The sequence below is a fragment of the Salminus brasiliensis genome, chromosome 1 (genome assembly GCF_030463535.1).
Source record: "Salminus brasiliensis chromosome 1, fSalBra1.hap2, whole genome shotgun sequence".
Taxonomy (NCBI): domain Eukaryota; kingdom Metazoa; phylum Chordata; class Actinopteri; order Characiformes; family Bryconidae; genus Salminus; species Salminus brasiliensis.
The window spans coordinates 17,423,148-17,438,502 of NC_132878.1; the positions used below are offsets into that span (position 1 = coordinate 17,423,148).

The 15,355-nt window shown below is 37.1% G+C and overlaps 1 protein-coding gene across 1 annotated transcript in view; it reads left to right on the plus strand.

The window, feature by feature from the left end:
- tnca (tenascin Ca) overlaps positions 1 to 15,355 on the plus strand; it is a 51,567-nt gene extending 36,212 nt beyond the window's left edge. The window contains exons 11-21 of the mRNA XM_072673620.1: positions 4,394 to 4,516; positions 5,505 to 5,651; positions 6,755 to 6,874; positions 7,003 to 7,146; positions 7,535 to 7,665; positions 8,408 to 8,552; positions 9,570 to 9,721; positions 9,798 to 9,894; positions 11,837 to 11,998; positions 13,864 to 14,027; positions 14,134 to 15,355. Coding sequence (XP_072529721.1) covers positions 4,394 to 4,516; positions 5,505 to 5,651; positions 6,755 to 6,874; positions 7,003 to 7,146; positions 7,535 to 7,665; positions 8,408 to 8,552; positions 9,570 to 9,721; positions 9,798 to 9,894; positions 11,837 to 11,998; positions 13,864 to 14,027; positions 14,134 to 14,244 — 1,496 coding nt within the window. The 3' untranslated portion in view covers positions 14,245 to 15,355. The remainder of the gene's footprint in view (positions 1 to 4,393; positions 4,517 to 5,504; positions 5,652 to 6,754; positions 6,875 to 7,002; positions 7,147 to 7,534; positions 7,666 to 8,407; positions 8,553 to 9,569; positions 9,722 to 9,797; positions 9,895 to 11,836; positions 11,999 to 13,863; positions 14,028 to 14,133) is intronic.

Genomic DNA, 15,355 nt, shown 5'->3' on the forward strand with positions numbered 1-15,355 from the left:
TTTCTAGTACAATACTTAATGATTTAATAATTAAATTAAATCATTACTTCTATGACAAGCTATTTTGACTTTTGCAATCACTGCAGAATCAACTTTGCATCTCACTGCTATTCCCCTCATTATGATACTCTGGCATCTTTGGAATCCATTTGAAATTTGGGCCGACCACTCCAGCGCCGTTGCCCAAAGTGGAAAACATCACAGTTACAGAAATTACTCCATATGGTTTCCGGGTGTCCTGGACGGCGCGGTCCAGCGAGGGCTTCAGGCATTTTCAAGTAAAAGTGTCAGATTCCGGCCGACTGCTGGAACCACAGGAGTTCCTGGTACCAGGAAACCAGACCTCTTTGGATGTCTGGGGCTTGATTACTGGCATTGGCTATGAGATCAGTTTGACTGGGGTTTCAGGGTCTGGGCTGCAGTCCCTTCCAGTCATCACAGAAGCTGTGACAGGTACCTTGTTTTTGCTACTTCCTGTAGCTTTCTGTGTTGCTCTGGGGACTTCCCTAGCCAAAGGTTTGTGACACACAGGACAGTCCTAGATGGGTTACAGCTAAACCTTTGATGGAGAGAGCTGTAAAACTATAGGGTTAACTTTCTATTGTTATTTGTTGTTTTTCTATTTTGCAAAGTGCATTTAGAGCTTTTGATGGTCCAGCATGCCATTGTCCATACCCTTCATGCATAGGGTCAATGTATGACCTGCAACTGTAATCGGCACATGGGGCCCATCTAGTCCCAATATTAGAGAATATATATAATATAATGAATCAGTAGTAATTATATCATGCTCTACTGTCCAAATTTTCTGGATGGATTACTGTTTAGGGAAGTATTGCATTTTCTATAATAGTTTACACAGATGTTCTATGGAAGTATTTTGAGGGCAATATTAGGATAAACCATTTGTTTATGCCATTTAATGCTCAAAATGATCACTATAAACTTCCATTTAGACTCTGATATATGTTTACATTTGAACTGAAATAGCAAAATTGGCTTAATTCCAGAGCCATGTAATACAACCTTTAGTTGGGAAGTCTCACAGCAACACAAATACCCTTCTATAATATCTCCTACTCTTACTAAGCCTCTTTCTTCTTCATCTATCAGTTTCTTTTCTGTCTCTTCTGACCATAGTAAAAATGAAGGTACTACTTTTTAAAAATGAAATATGTGCAATCAGATCTGTTGCCATTTTTAAACTGTTTTCTAGTAAAACTCACAGTAAGCTAAAACACTCATTGCTAAACAAAGCATCACCAAAAATCCATAGCAAAAAATGTCTGAAATAGATTACAAATCACAGTCAATATTTAACATATTTAACATTTCCCTATTTGAGATCCTAGAAAACAGGGAACAATCATGTCAATGAAGCTTGCACATTTATACATTTACTGATGTCAGGATCTGAAAAGGAAAGTGTGTAGGACAGTGTTTTGACAAAGCGAGTTCAGGGGGTCTTCCCTCATTTAGTTTCAGTGTACTTATAAACACACTGGATATGCTTTGGTATACATTTGACTTTAAATACTTACTTTAACAATGATATATCATTTAAATACATAATTACATGCTTTGTTTAACTGTTATAACGTTAGGTACATAGGACGTTATGTGACTGATTGCATCTGCATTTGCTTCACCTTCCCATATTGAGTGTAAAAATTAAAAAGACAATTAAAAATAAATGTAGTAAAAATAGATGCAGTTGAAAAAAAATGTTGCAGTTGATGTCATGTGGGCTAGTCTGAAGAACAAAGTATTGTTCCAGATATGTCCCGGATGCCCCCTGCCAATACATTGGTCCATCACTAGTATACTTGATTTAATTTAATGTATCATTGAGCCAAACCAGATATTGGATGATAGCTAAGCATATTAATGAGCAGTCACAAGGCCAGGTTTACAGCAGGATCCATAAAAATGTGGACTCTGACAGAGTTTGTATAGTTTTTCACCTTAATGAATTTGAAATGAAGCAATCGAGATGTGATCAAACTTTTAGCTTTAATTAATTTTTAGTTTTTATACTAAAATTTGTGTTTTACTGCACAAATAAATGTTTACTGCCCCAATATGTTAATACGTTTTGCTGGTGCTTGAAATTTTTAACAAAATTTTTAACAAAATTTAACAAAAAATATTGCATGAACCGTTTAGGAAATAACCAAGACTAGTACTTACCACACAAGAGTTTTTAGTTTTTATACTAAAATGAGTGTTTTACGACACAAATAAATGTTTACTGCCCCGATATGTAGTTATTCTAATTCTAAGTTTTGCTGGTGCTTAAAACTTTTGCAAGTTTTGGAAGTTAAATGGTTACCTTTTAAACATTTTCTGTGTTATGTTTAGAGGAATATAATTTGGCCGTTGAATATCACACTGACCTCTAGAAATTGACATCAGTAAAGATCCGTTCTCAGTTAGCATTTTTTAATTGTGACTATTGTGACTTTTAACACAGGGGCATGGTCTGAGCCAGCCTTCTTCCCAATTCTGATGCACTTTGCATCTAATGTTTTTGTGGAGCTGTGAAAATTAGTGGTTGCTCCTCTGTGAGCTGAAAACAGAGCCACTGGTGCTTGCATTTTTAAGGCATGGCCAATTGGGGGAAAAAGGCTGTGGGATGCTGATTGTGTCCACATTGAAAGAAAGGAAAGAAAAAAAAAGATACATTTTCCCCCTTGTCAAACCAGAGGCTGAGCCTGAGATCGAGCACCTTTTTGTGTCGGATATCACTCCGGAGAGCTTCCGCCTTTCTTGGACAGCAGACGACATCTTTGATCGATATGTGATTAAAGTCAGGGATTCCAAAAAGTTTACCTACCCACGAGAACTCAATGTCCCTGGGGATGAGAGAACCAAAGTTTTGACAGATCTTACTGGGGGGACTGAGTATGAAATTGAGCTATACGGTTACACATTGGAACATCGCTCCCAGCCCATTACAGCTGTTGCCAGAACAGGTACTGTTTTACATCATCGTTATCTGTAAGTCCATTCTGAGATCACATTGTACCAGGGGTGCTCTGATATGGAATTTCTGGGCTGATGCAACAACCGATAATAACACCATGCTGTTGCCAATACTGATATCAATAGCAATATGATTTACAATGATTACAATTTTCCATTATAGTACATCTATAATATTTTGGGTGAAAACTTTACATTTCCATTCTCATGAACATCTACATTTTAGCCAGACTTACAGAGTTACTTGCAATACACTCTTAAAAATGATAGCACTTCAAATGGGTCTTTAAACAATGCCATAGAAAAAACAGAAGATTTTGGTTCCATGAAGAACCATGTTTGTAATAGAGATTGAGTATTAGTGTGAAGAACATTTTAAAAGTCTAATGAACCTTCATTCAATGTAAAGACTTGTAAAAACTAAAGGTTCTTCACACTCACACTTTGGCATCTAACCAGAACCATTTGTAGCACCTTTAGTTTCAAAGTGATATATATAGGCTACTTTAGAGTTGTATTTGTATGATTATGACTTCAGTTGGTACCATCATATACAAATATATAGACATGCGATACAAACAAGGCTGTTCAAACTTAGACTCTACAGCAGTGGCGTTCCTGCCTGATTGGGGAATCAACCCCCAGTCCTTTATGTGATGGGAAATGCCGTATTTTGTCCAACTGAAAGAAAATAGGCCTATGTTGAATTATCGGTTGTCAGCATCGTCTATAATTCCAATTTTCGAATCAATAATCCTCATAACTCTAACTTCCCATTTATCTGTGAATAACATATTGTCCCCTGATGTATGAAGCAACTCCTCACTAGCTCTACTTTTCATCTGCATCATTTCTGGGCCTGAAGAGACTGTTTTTGTGGAAGTACGATCTGTTTGTGTCCTGCGTGATGTATGTGTCAAATACTCACACCGAAGTCTCAAAACGTGTCCGTCAAGAAGCATTTCATCCTGGGGTTTAACCTTGCATGTGATTATGCTCATCGAGGACTGGTTTGTGTTGATGAATGTTGGTGAACACAGGGTACATTTGACTACTAAACCATTGTTTTTGAATCTTTCAACTGAGACATTTTTCCAGCATGCAAACTAATGTGTCCATAAACTCAAACCTTTCATACTTACTTTCAGCCAGACTTACCTGCCATGCAGTTGAATGTCCCTAAAGTAACTTAGTGCCTGAGTGTCTTTTGTGTCTAATGATGATGTTCCCTCTAGGTTTTGATTCTCAGTGCTGTTGATTAATATACTCTTTTCCAGGAATGTTTTTCTCATCCAAATCTTCTCTTTTTCCAGGAACTTATACATTACATCCTCATCCTGGCAGACTGATCTCGTGTGGTTTTCCTAAACTCAATTTGCTGTTCTTTTTATCCGTTCCTTTGTACCAGGCCTTGGAGCTCCGCGGAGCATTCACTTCACTGACGTTACGGACAACGCTGCTGTTGTCGAGTGGCATGTCCCAGATGACTCAATTGATACCTTCCGCATCACTTATGTACCACTCTCAGGAGGTGAGATCTTCCTTACCTGATGAACCATAAACTACCATTTGAGACAGGCACAGGTTTTACTAGTCCTTTCTCCACTGTATGCCCATTCTTCAGCACTGTCCACTTCAAAGTTTTGGGACACACTTTTAGGACACACTCATGTACCTGCCTGTTAATGTGCCCCACCCAGGATATTGGTCATACTGTTGCTTAAACAGTTTTTGACATTATGTGAATCTGGTAGTTGTTTTTTTTTCATGTTCAATTTCATGATGTATGGACCAATATATGTATATATGCTTACACTTTTCAATAAAACCACTCACAGTTGATCATAAAATATCTAGGAATGACAAACCTTTCACCTACTGACTTGCTGCAATGGTGGCATCATACAACAGTACCACACTGGAAATCAATGATGTCTTCAGAACCACCTATCCTGTCACTAATGTGTATAAAGGCAGACTGCATGGCTAGGGGCTTGGTATTATACACCTGTGGCAATAGGACTGAATGAATGACACACCTGTCATAATTCAATTAATAACAGGCGTCTCCCAATACTTATGTCTCTGTCTATAGGGTCTATATATATATGTATTTATGTGTGTGTTAACAAGTTAATATTGCACAATTCTCAATTTCATCTCTGTATGTTCCCACCTCTATGACGCCACCATCCTGATTGGTCCTTACCTGTATCTACATGGTCCTTGGGTTCTACTGACATAATGATACACTAGGACAGCACAATTTCTAGACCTCAATCCTAGTTCTCATTTTGAAACTGCTGGCAAAACTGCTGAACCCAGTTAGTCGAAGAGTAGCTTAACATGCACAGGAAGGCTAAAGCAAGAAGACATGTAACAATGAATTATAGAAAATAATGCATGTATTTGGTTTATTTGGGCTCTTGCCTTGTTTCTATTAACTGCAGGATTTTATGTATTCATTTGTAATTGAAGGTATTTCATTATTATTCATTACAACACATGTCTTTTTCAAGGTGGTCCTGAAAGAGTGGTTGAAGTTGATGGCTCGCAGTCTCAGACTCGCCTGACCAACCTTGTCCCTGGTGAATCATATCGAGTAACAGTCATTGCAATGAAGGGTCTAGAGGAGAGTGATCCAATATCTGACACGGTTACAGCAGGTAGGCTGACGATAACACTAGGACACAATTAATACAATGACAGTTATTCATTATTATTCATTATCAATTTTGGCTAAAAGGCTAAAAAGGCTTATTAATTTAAAAACAATTAATTTGTTATTTAAAATGAAAAAAATACTAGACTTTAGTTGTAGTTTATATTTTAGTAAATCAGTGTTTTATTACAGTGACTGATGTGATTACCAGTTAGGGACTTTTCAAGCATGATTTTCAGTTGTTTGAGTAGATTTTTTATGAATTCTTTTTATATAAAGGTAAAATGTTAAGACTAGATTGTTTGCAAGCGGACAAATTATGGAAAACCCCAATTTACCCTGACTTTTTCAAAACATGTTTGATGTAGTATGTAAACACTTAAAATAAAAGACACAGTTCATATACAGCATAGTGTATGGACACATTAGCAACGTTAGCACGTAAAGTGAAAAACACTGGTTTTCTTCATCTACAGTGGCATCTGATAAGGGGTGGATATATTATGCAGCAATTGAACAGTCACAGTTCTTGACAGTTCTTGAAGGTGATGGGAAAGCATAAGAGAAATTGGCAAACATAGGAATCTGAGCCTCTTTGACCAGGGCCAAGCAGAAATGACTGTTTTGTTTTTGCTACTTAAGTCAAGTAATGGGTACACAAACCCACATAAATCTCCCTAAACAGGTGTTCTTTGAAATAACAAACTTGATACTTAAACTAGTTATAGGTTCTTCACATTTTACACATGGTTCTACATAGCACCAACAATGTTTGACCATCATTACAAGTCAAAGGAACCCTTTCCATACAATAAAGAGCCCTTTTACATGGGGTATATACCGCAGGGGAAACAAAAAACGAAATACATAGGATACAAGTCTAGTGCATATTAGCATGCTTTCCTCAAGTCAGAGGTTCATGATGCTGTAAAACAAGCCACTAAACACCGGCACATTTGCTTTGAAGCTAACAAACACTGAATTATTCATAAGACTGTGAATCTTGATTTTGTACAGACAAGAACTAGAGTGTCAGAGGGATCAACGCTAGCTAAATTACAGTTTGCAGTCTGCTCTTTATGCTGATTCTATTTTCTACACTTGCAGCTCTAGACATGCCACAGAGTCTCACTGCTGCCAATGTAACTGATTCAGAAGCTCTGGTGCTGTGGCAACCCGCCGTAGCCACTGTGGATGGATATGTCCTCACGTACAGTGCAGATACAGGTGGGAAAGCTGCCCTTCTTGTTTGTATATACTATTAGTGCCCACACGAATAGTCTGTGTCATAGATTTCTGAATATTCTGTCCAACACCACATTTTCATAAAGTCAAGAGGACTTCTTTTTCCACAGTGGCACCGGTGACAAAACAAGTGTCTGGCAATACGGCAGAATTTGAGATGAATAATCTGGAACCAGCCACTCCATACACAGTCACGCTATATGCCATGAAAGACGGCCAAAAGGGTGCCCCTGCTACTGTCAGTTTTACCACAGGTAAGTGTGGCTTTCCTCCCAAAATGTTTTGGGATTATGAAGGAGACCTACATAAGTGCTAATTTCAGTTAGCCTGATAATAGAGCTTTGCCAGTTATGTTAGCATTAAGCTAACAGTGGTATATTTCGGGTTTTAAATCAAACGACAGGACAGTATGACATAAACTACCATAGCAGTTTACCACAGTTTGGCATAAACTACCATAAAAAACACCTCCATATTACCAGTCAGTCCTGCAAATGTTCAGAACTGTAGAACGTCATTTATAAGTTATGTGAGTGATATGTCAAATGTGTTGTACATTTGTATGTAAGATAAGGAAGCATAGTATTGGATGTAAAATGGAATAAAAAAAGTTAATACGATTCTTTTTTTTTTTTATTGTAGATGTGGATGCTCCTCGGGATCTGTCGCTGATTGATATTCAGACTGATAGTGCTGTTCTCACCTGGAAACCCCCTCGGGCATCCATTAAAGGCTATGTGCTGACCTCGGAAACACCTGATGGAAATATCAGGGTAAGTCAATTTCAGTTTGCTTCTATTGACAGATCCTTCAATCTCAGACCAGAGATGAAAAGCATCAAAGCTAATCCAGTTGATGTGATACCACAATGCAAAATCATGACAATGTGCAGAATAGAAAAGTCACAAAGAATTATGGGAAACAGGCATTGTGTTAATTATGATCTCTAATGTAACTGCACTGTTTGAACACCAAACCAACATCCTACACCAGTCATACTCATACACACCTCCCAACTCCCAACTCTAATGCAATACGATTATGGAACAACATGGATACAGTTATCATTCTTCTACATCCAAACTTTGTTCAAAATATTCATGAGAGTTATGAAACTGTGAACCCAGTATTGTAAATTGAATGGAATAGTGGGGTGTACAGCATAACATCTACAACAAGGTATATGGCTCAATGCCAGGACATGTATTTTCTATGTCCAAGTCCATTACTGTCAGTAAAAACATTACACACATTGCATTGGCCTATAACATGATTAATAATATAAATATATATTATTTAGACAAGAAATTGAGCATTTTTTTCTTTATTAAGGTATGAAACAATTAGCAATACATTAAATAGATTCTTGAAGATGCTAAAAGCTTAAGAATTAAATAAGAATTGTACATTTTAAAAGCCTCATTTGTCAATGATTCATATTCATATGCCAGTTTACAAAAGACTACAGAGCATGGGTGAGCTAGTTTGATCACTAACTAGTATCTGTTGAATCAGGAAGAGATTCTGGACCCTTCAGCGACTTCACACAGGCTGTCCGAGCTCAGTGGCTCCACTGTGTACAATGTCGGTCTACAGGCTTTTGCTGGGCCGGACAGCAGCCAGCACCACAGTCAGAAAATCAATACTATTTTCACCACTGGTGAGTTCATTTGCCTACTTGCTTACACTCACTTGTGCTATTTATGTTGAAAACTATATTTGTTTATTAAGCATGTAAGTTTTAAAAGTATTTTTTTTTTTTTGCAAAAACACACACAAAAAAAGTCTTACTATGTCAATTTACTATGACAACTACACTAAACTCAGACTTTTGTAAGGATATTCCTCCATCCTGAACAAAATCAAAGGGTTTTCACTTGAAACAGGTAGGACTTTCAGGTCTGACAGTTTTTGCATCATTTTGCATTTTCGGTTGTTGTAGACTAATGACTGGGTTTACTTTTTCACTACACACTCTTAAAAATAAGGGTGCTTCAAAAGGGATGCCAAAGAATAACTAATTTTGGCTCCTTAAATAACCATGTTTGTACTAGAGATGTGTGAAGAACCTTTAACTTTAAACATTTTTCTACACTGGTTCAAATGTGTTTTACAAGACAACAATATTTTTATTGAAGGAGAGAAAGTACATTAGACATTCATTTTGGTGGATCAAAGGTTCCATAATGTACTTGTTCTTTATGATAAACATGCATCTTAACTATATAATGTGCTAATAATGTACTAGCTCCAAGTGAAGCTGAAAAAAAAAATCTTTCCAGACTCACAAAATACGGATACAAAATACAGAGAAATACTACATACAATCTAAAATAAGTATAAACAGCATACTTATATATATAAATACAGTATATATATATATATATATATACAGTACATCCTGTAATGAAGGTTGTGGGAATTTATTCTGTTAGTTAATGTTTCAGCTCATTTTTGTCATTCTGTAAGTTGAACTTTATATGTAAGATTCAGTGTAGAATTTGATGGAGCAAACTCTAAACGTTTAGGGAGATCCATGGCATGAATGCACAGTTTTTAGGTGAATTGTGCTCCTACATTACTACAGCCATACGTTGTCTTGGAGGAAAATCAAATATATCTGACTATTTCTTAATTATAAATTCATATACTTCTTTTATCCGAACCCTGTGCACAGTTGAAATGCTGTACAGAAATCCCAAGGACTGCTCACAAACTCTGCTGAATGGAGAGATCACCTCAGGTCAATACACCATTTACCCTGGCGGAGATGAGAACCTGCCAGTGCCGGCCTACTGTGACATGACTACTGATGGAGGTGGCTGGGTGGTAAGTCAGTGACAGAACAATAGTGGGTGGCTAGATTCAAACAGGACTCATTTCATTCAAATTCTGTCTTTTGTAGGTGTTCCTGAGACGTCAGAACGGAAAGCTTGACTTCTACAGGAACTGGAAAAATTATACCAATGGATTTGGTGACAAGAATGATGAATTCTGGCTAGGTGGGACATTTTGATTCTAAACGTGATCATAAAAGAGCAGTGTATTGTACTAACACTGTATCTAAAATGAAAGGAGAACATTGCTGTTTGGCTTTTTTTTAGAAAAGTAAGTAAGGTTTTATCATCTGAGCCATTTCAGGGAACTGGGCCATTTCGGGGGAAAACGGAACTGACACCTTTGTGCATCTTTTAGACAGTGAAAGAACTCTGCTCCCAGGATTTCATGCAACAGCATGACTCAAATTCAGTCACTCCCACTCACCAGACAAAGCCTGATATTGTGCAACCAACCAAAAATACAAAACCATCCAGAACTAGTGCTGTGTATGAGCTTTAAAATTAATTTTCACACCAGTGGAAAACACACACAGTGACCACCAGAGCGGTGGGAAGCCATTGCTGCAGCACCCAGTAAGCAGAGAGAGTAAAGGGTCTTGCTCAAGGGCCCAACAGTGGCAGCTGGCCCGAGCCCGGGTATCGAATCCACAACCCTGTCATCAATAGCCTGACCTCTCTTTCCAACAGCTAAATCAGTGTTTTCTAAGGTTTTACACACAAGCTTACCTTAGCCCAGGTGTCTGTGAGGTTTCAAAAATCCAACGTTTGCAGCGTTTTAAAAGTTTGTTAATCCACAGAAAATGTGGATCCACAGAAAGCAGAACTATGGAACTAAGTGCTAATGCTAAACAACTTGCTGTAGATGTGAGGGAGAATGGGTGTGGCCTTGCTGTGCAGTATCAATATAGCCATGTCTCGAACTCTGGCAGAGGTTGGCTTTCAATAAAAAGGCCAATAGCCTCTAAAATTAGACTATAAAATGTCATAAGTGCAAAACAGTGTCCAGTTTAACCTCAAACTGTAATGGGTTAAGTTGTCCAACGAGACGAACACAGCGCTAAATGGACAGCAGGCCAAAAAAAAACCTTCATGTGTTCACAAACATTTTATCATGAACTGATTTACATTTCTGTCAAATTACAGCCGCAGAGCTCACTGCTGTGCTGTGGAGACAAACATAAGCTGTATTAGAATTAGCGTTAGTCTTCCCGATTCTAAACGCGCGCTGCAGTGCTGGTTTAAGTACAAAGAAAGGCACATGGTTCTCCTGCAGGTAAAAGTGAGTGAGGCAGTGATAGTTTTACACATTATGGTCTGTTTTTTTTAATGTTCCACTGTATAGTTCCACACTGCAGACTCTTAAATTACCTTAGGAGAACGTCATGAGAATGTCCGTTAATGGCGCCTTAAGGATACCAGATGCGCTCTCAACACCTTGGTTAAAACAAAGAACTGGATTGGGAATAAAATAGCCGATACGCGACCATTAAAATATGCCTGGATTGGCCCTGATCCTGATCCACTGGAGCAGATCGAGATATTCATAGTTTACATAGTTGCATTTATACAATGAACTATTATGAACTACTCTGATGATCTGAATAATCTGTCTGTGGTTATGAACTGTGAGTCTATAAACTAATTACTCATAAACTATTATTAATAGGAGTTAGATGACCAAAATATATGAATTTAAAAGTTATAAATATGTATTGACACAAAATAAATGGTTTATAATAAAAAAAAACATTTATTAAAGCAAATAACTATTACATAATGCTGTTAGGTAACTATCTAGATAAGTTTTTTTTTATTGGAACATGGAGTAAAACTGGAGTAAAACTGGAGTAAAACTGGTTGGTGTGGAGCAACAGATAACAAGTAACAAGTAATACAAGTAACCATGTAAGTCGCTCTGGATAAGAGCGTCAGCTAAATGCCATAAATGTAAATGTAATTCTATATAAAAATAAAATGGTGAATTTAATATTGTGTGAAAAAAAATATTACAATGTCAGTTTTTCTTAATATCGTGCAGCCCTACTTCAGACTGATCATGCACTCACTATGTTATATTTTTCTTTCCTCCATTCACACCTGCCAGGACTAAGCAACCTTCACAAAATCACAGCATCAGGCCAATATGAGCTCCGAGTGGAATTGAGGGATGGCCAGGAGTCTGTTTATGCACAATACGACAGATTCTATGTGGGGGATCACCGCAGCCGATACAAGGTCCAGATCGGCGCATACAGCGGGACAGCAGGTAGGGATCAATGCTTGTGTTTTAAATTCCTCATATATTTTGTAACACTGAAACAGATTTTTACTTACTCACTAAATGGCTGTGATGTGTGATTCTAATAATCTAAATCTAATTAATTAAAAAACTGGATATGGGACAATTAATGTCAAAGTCACCTCTGTGTTTAATGACTGTTACTTCAGGCAAATGAATTCCAACAACCCTGCAACAAACATGGCTTTTGTTGAATGTTAAAGAACCAGAGAATTTACTCTGACGGCTTATCTTTATATCCCGAAAATGAAATTCAAAAATCTGAGTAATATAACATATTTAATGCTCGCATGTTAGCAGTATGGCAGTCTGTTATATTGGCATCAGAGTTCTTCTACAATGCATATATATTTATACATCAATTTTATATTTCCCTCTTAGTGATTGTCTGAGTGTTAAATCTACACAGGTGTAACAGTATCCAAATATATCAGTTATGCAAACTAGCTACTGTCTCAATCACATATCAATATCTCATCACATCTTAACATGCTATAACACATTCTATTTAAACGTAAAAGTATTATTTAAGACTCATATATATATATATGAGGTAAATCAAGTCTTATCTGAGTTGATCTGAATGCTGTTTATCTGCAGGACGGTCAATGGACACAAAGGGTTTATTTAGTCTCTTCAGAGTCAAATACCTGAGAGTGTTCTAATATTTGTTCAAGTTTGCCTTCTACATACCAGAATACAGTTATCTAGCACAAGGGTGTCAAACTGGGCTCCTTTCTTGCCACAGCTCTCCAGAGATTTGTGTTTTGCCTGAATAATCCTCTAAGTTCAGCAAAAACTTGACTATTGACTATTTTTGACAATTAATCTGCACAAGATACAGTACTGTGTCCACTGAATACACTGTACGTATTTGTTCTGTATAATAACAGACTGTAAATATACTATATACACTAGAATACTATAAAAGACTGAGGCTTGTGTCCAAATGTTTGTGCACACCCCTTCTAATGAATGTATTACGCTACTTTAACTTGTACACATTGCTGACACAGATGTGCAAATGTGCACACACAGCTTGCCTAGTCCCAGTGGGACATGCTTAATGCAAGGTGTGGGGTATAAAGCCCCCCAGCATTGAGCTGTGGACCAGTGGAACTGTATGCTTTGCAATAGAAAACTTTCCCTGGAAGGTAGAAACAGTTACTCCAACAAAAGCAGGATGAACTCTTTTTAATACCTTTGATTTTGGAAGAAACAGTGAATGAGCAGGTGTCCCAATACCTGTCTACTAGAAATGTGCATTCTTAGTAGATGCTAATGCTAGCTGCATTTTGATGCCTTGTACTGAGCAGAGACGAACAGAGTGTATCTATCTATCTATATGTCTAATATCAGTCTAATGTCATTTTATTATAATGTTGTTGCATTTAAAGAACAAGATCTTTCATTAGCTTCCTTTGATTACAAATGTTTACCAATCTACATTTTTACATATTATATATTATGTAATGGTAACAGCCAGTGTGGACACCAGTTAAACCAGTTAAAAAGGCCCTTTTCAAATTCTAAGAACAAATCACTGAAGATATTTGGTTAAACAGGGTAAAATGCATCTGATATAACTCTTAGCTAATTATCATGGTCTTTATGAGATAAATTTACTAGTGCTAAAAATGAACCAGTGCTGATCTCTACAGAGCTGTGGCTCAGAAAGAACCCAGTAACCAAGTTTGACACCCCTGCCCTAGCATGTGGAAAGGATCAATCAATAGACCAATAAACTAACTGGATTGATTGTTTTGGAATTCTCTTCAAGCACTCATTCCTACTCTTTTATCCCTTTTATCCCCTATCCATCCCTTTCCAAGGCGACTCTATGACCTATCATCATAACAGGCCCTTCTCCACGTATGACAATGACAATGACATCGCCGTTACAAACTGTGCACTGTCCTATAAAGGTGCCTTCTGGTACAAAAACTGCCATCGTGTCAACCTGATGGGACGATATGGAGACAACAGCCACAGCAAGGTGGGCATCTGATGGGTTACATATTATTCTTTCTGATTGTTAAAAAAAAACAACAACAACACTGCCATATGTTGCTATAAATATGTAATTTTTCTCTTCTGTACAGGGCATAAACTGGTTCCACTGGAAAGGCCACGAGCATTCAATTCCATTCGCAGAGATGATGATTCGACCTGTCAACTTCAGAAACTTGGAAGGCAGACGGAAACGATCATAGACTTTGTCACAAAACTCAGCCAACAAAAACATCAATTTATTAAACAAACGAGGGATAGCATTGCTCTTCTATGGCTTATTCTGTGGCTTTTCCTTTTAAATAATTTGTAACAGGTTCCTTAGGTTTCCCTATTAGGACCAGACTGGTTCTTCTACACCTTTCCCTGCCCAAATAATTTCCAATGGAATGTTTCCTGACTTGGCACATCTGATGTGTTTGTAATTTTATTTAACAGATGGCTACAAATCAATCCTTTGATAAAAAGAAAGCACAGTTTTGCTAAATTAAATATTTAAAACTGCCACTGAATAAACGGAACAAGAAAAATATATTGTCTAATATTTTATAGTGTATAAATGAACAGAAATCTAAAAAGTACCTGTTTTGTAGTGTACATGCAATACTATCAAAATACAGTGTGTACTGGTTGTCCTGTTGAATGGATCCCTGACATTTTTTATTTATATGACTTAATTAATCCCCCTATACTGGAAAATTAGACAATCAGTAAAGTGTTTCTCTTGGATGATGTCACATCGTTCTAGCTAAAACTAAAAAGGCTAAATGACAGTCTTAAAATAGCTTGGTGTTGCTCAGTCAATGGACAGGAGAGAGCAACCATTTGGTCACACAACAAAACAGCAGCCTACAATTAAAGGGACTGTCTAATAATGAAGTATTATGCTTGGTTAATACAACATATTTGAACTGTACTGAATATGTCCACCAAATTGAGGTTAACGTGTATTAAAAATCAGGGTCCACTATCAAGAGTAGACTGGTTCTTCATTGGCTTTTTTATTTCATGAGATCATGACTATTCCTGTCCTTTGTAATATGTAATAATATTATAATATACAGATCAAAGTATCCCCCCCGAACATGGAGATCCACCTTTAATTTCTTTATATTGACTGAGATGTATTTGTTACATCGTTCTAAATGTATTCCTATTCAAAAATAATGTGTAAAACTGAACTTGTACAGTGTAATTTTAAAGGCCAGTGTTGTCTATAAGCTGGATGGTACTCAGTACGGACCATGCAGGGTGCCCAAACCTTTACTTCAGGCCATTTTCCGTTTTGTTATTTTGAAATTTACAAACATTAAA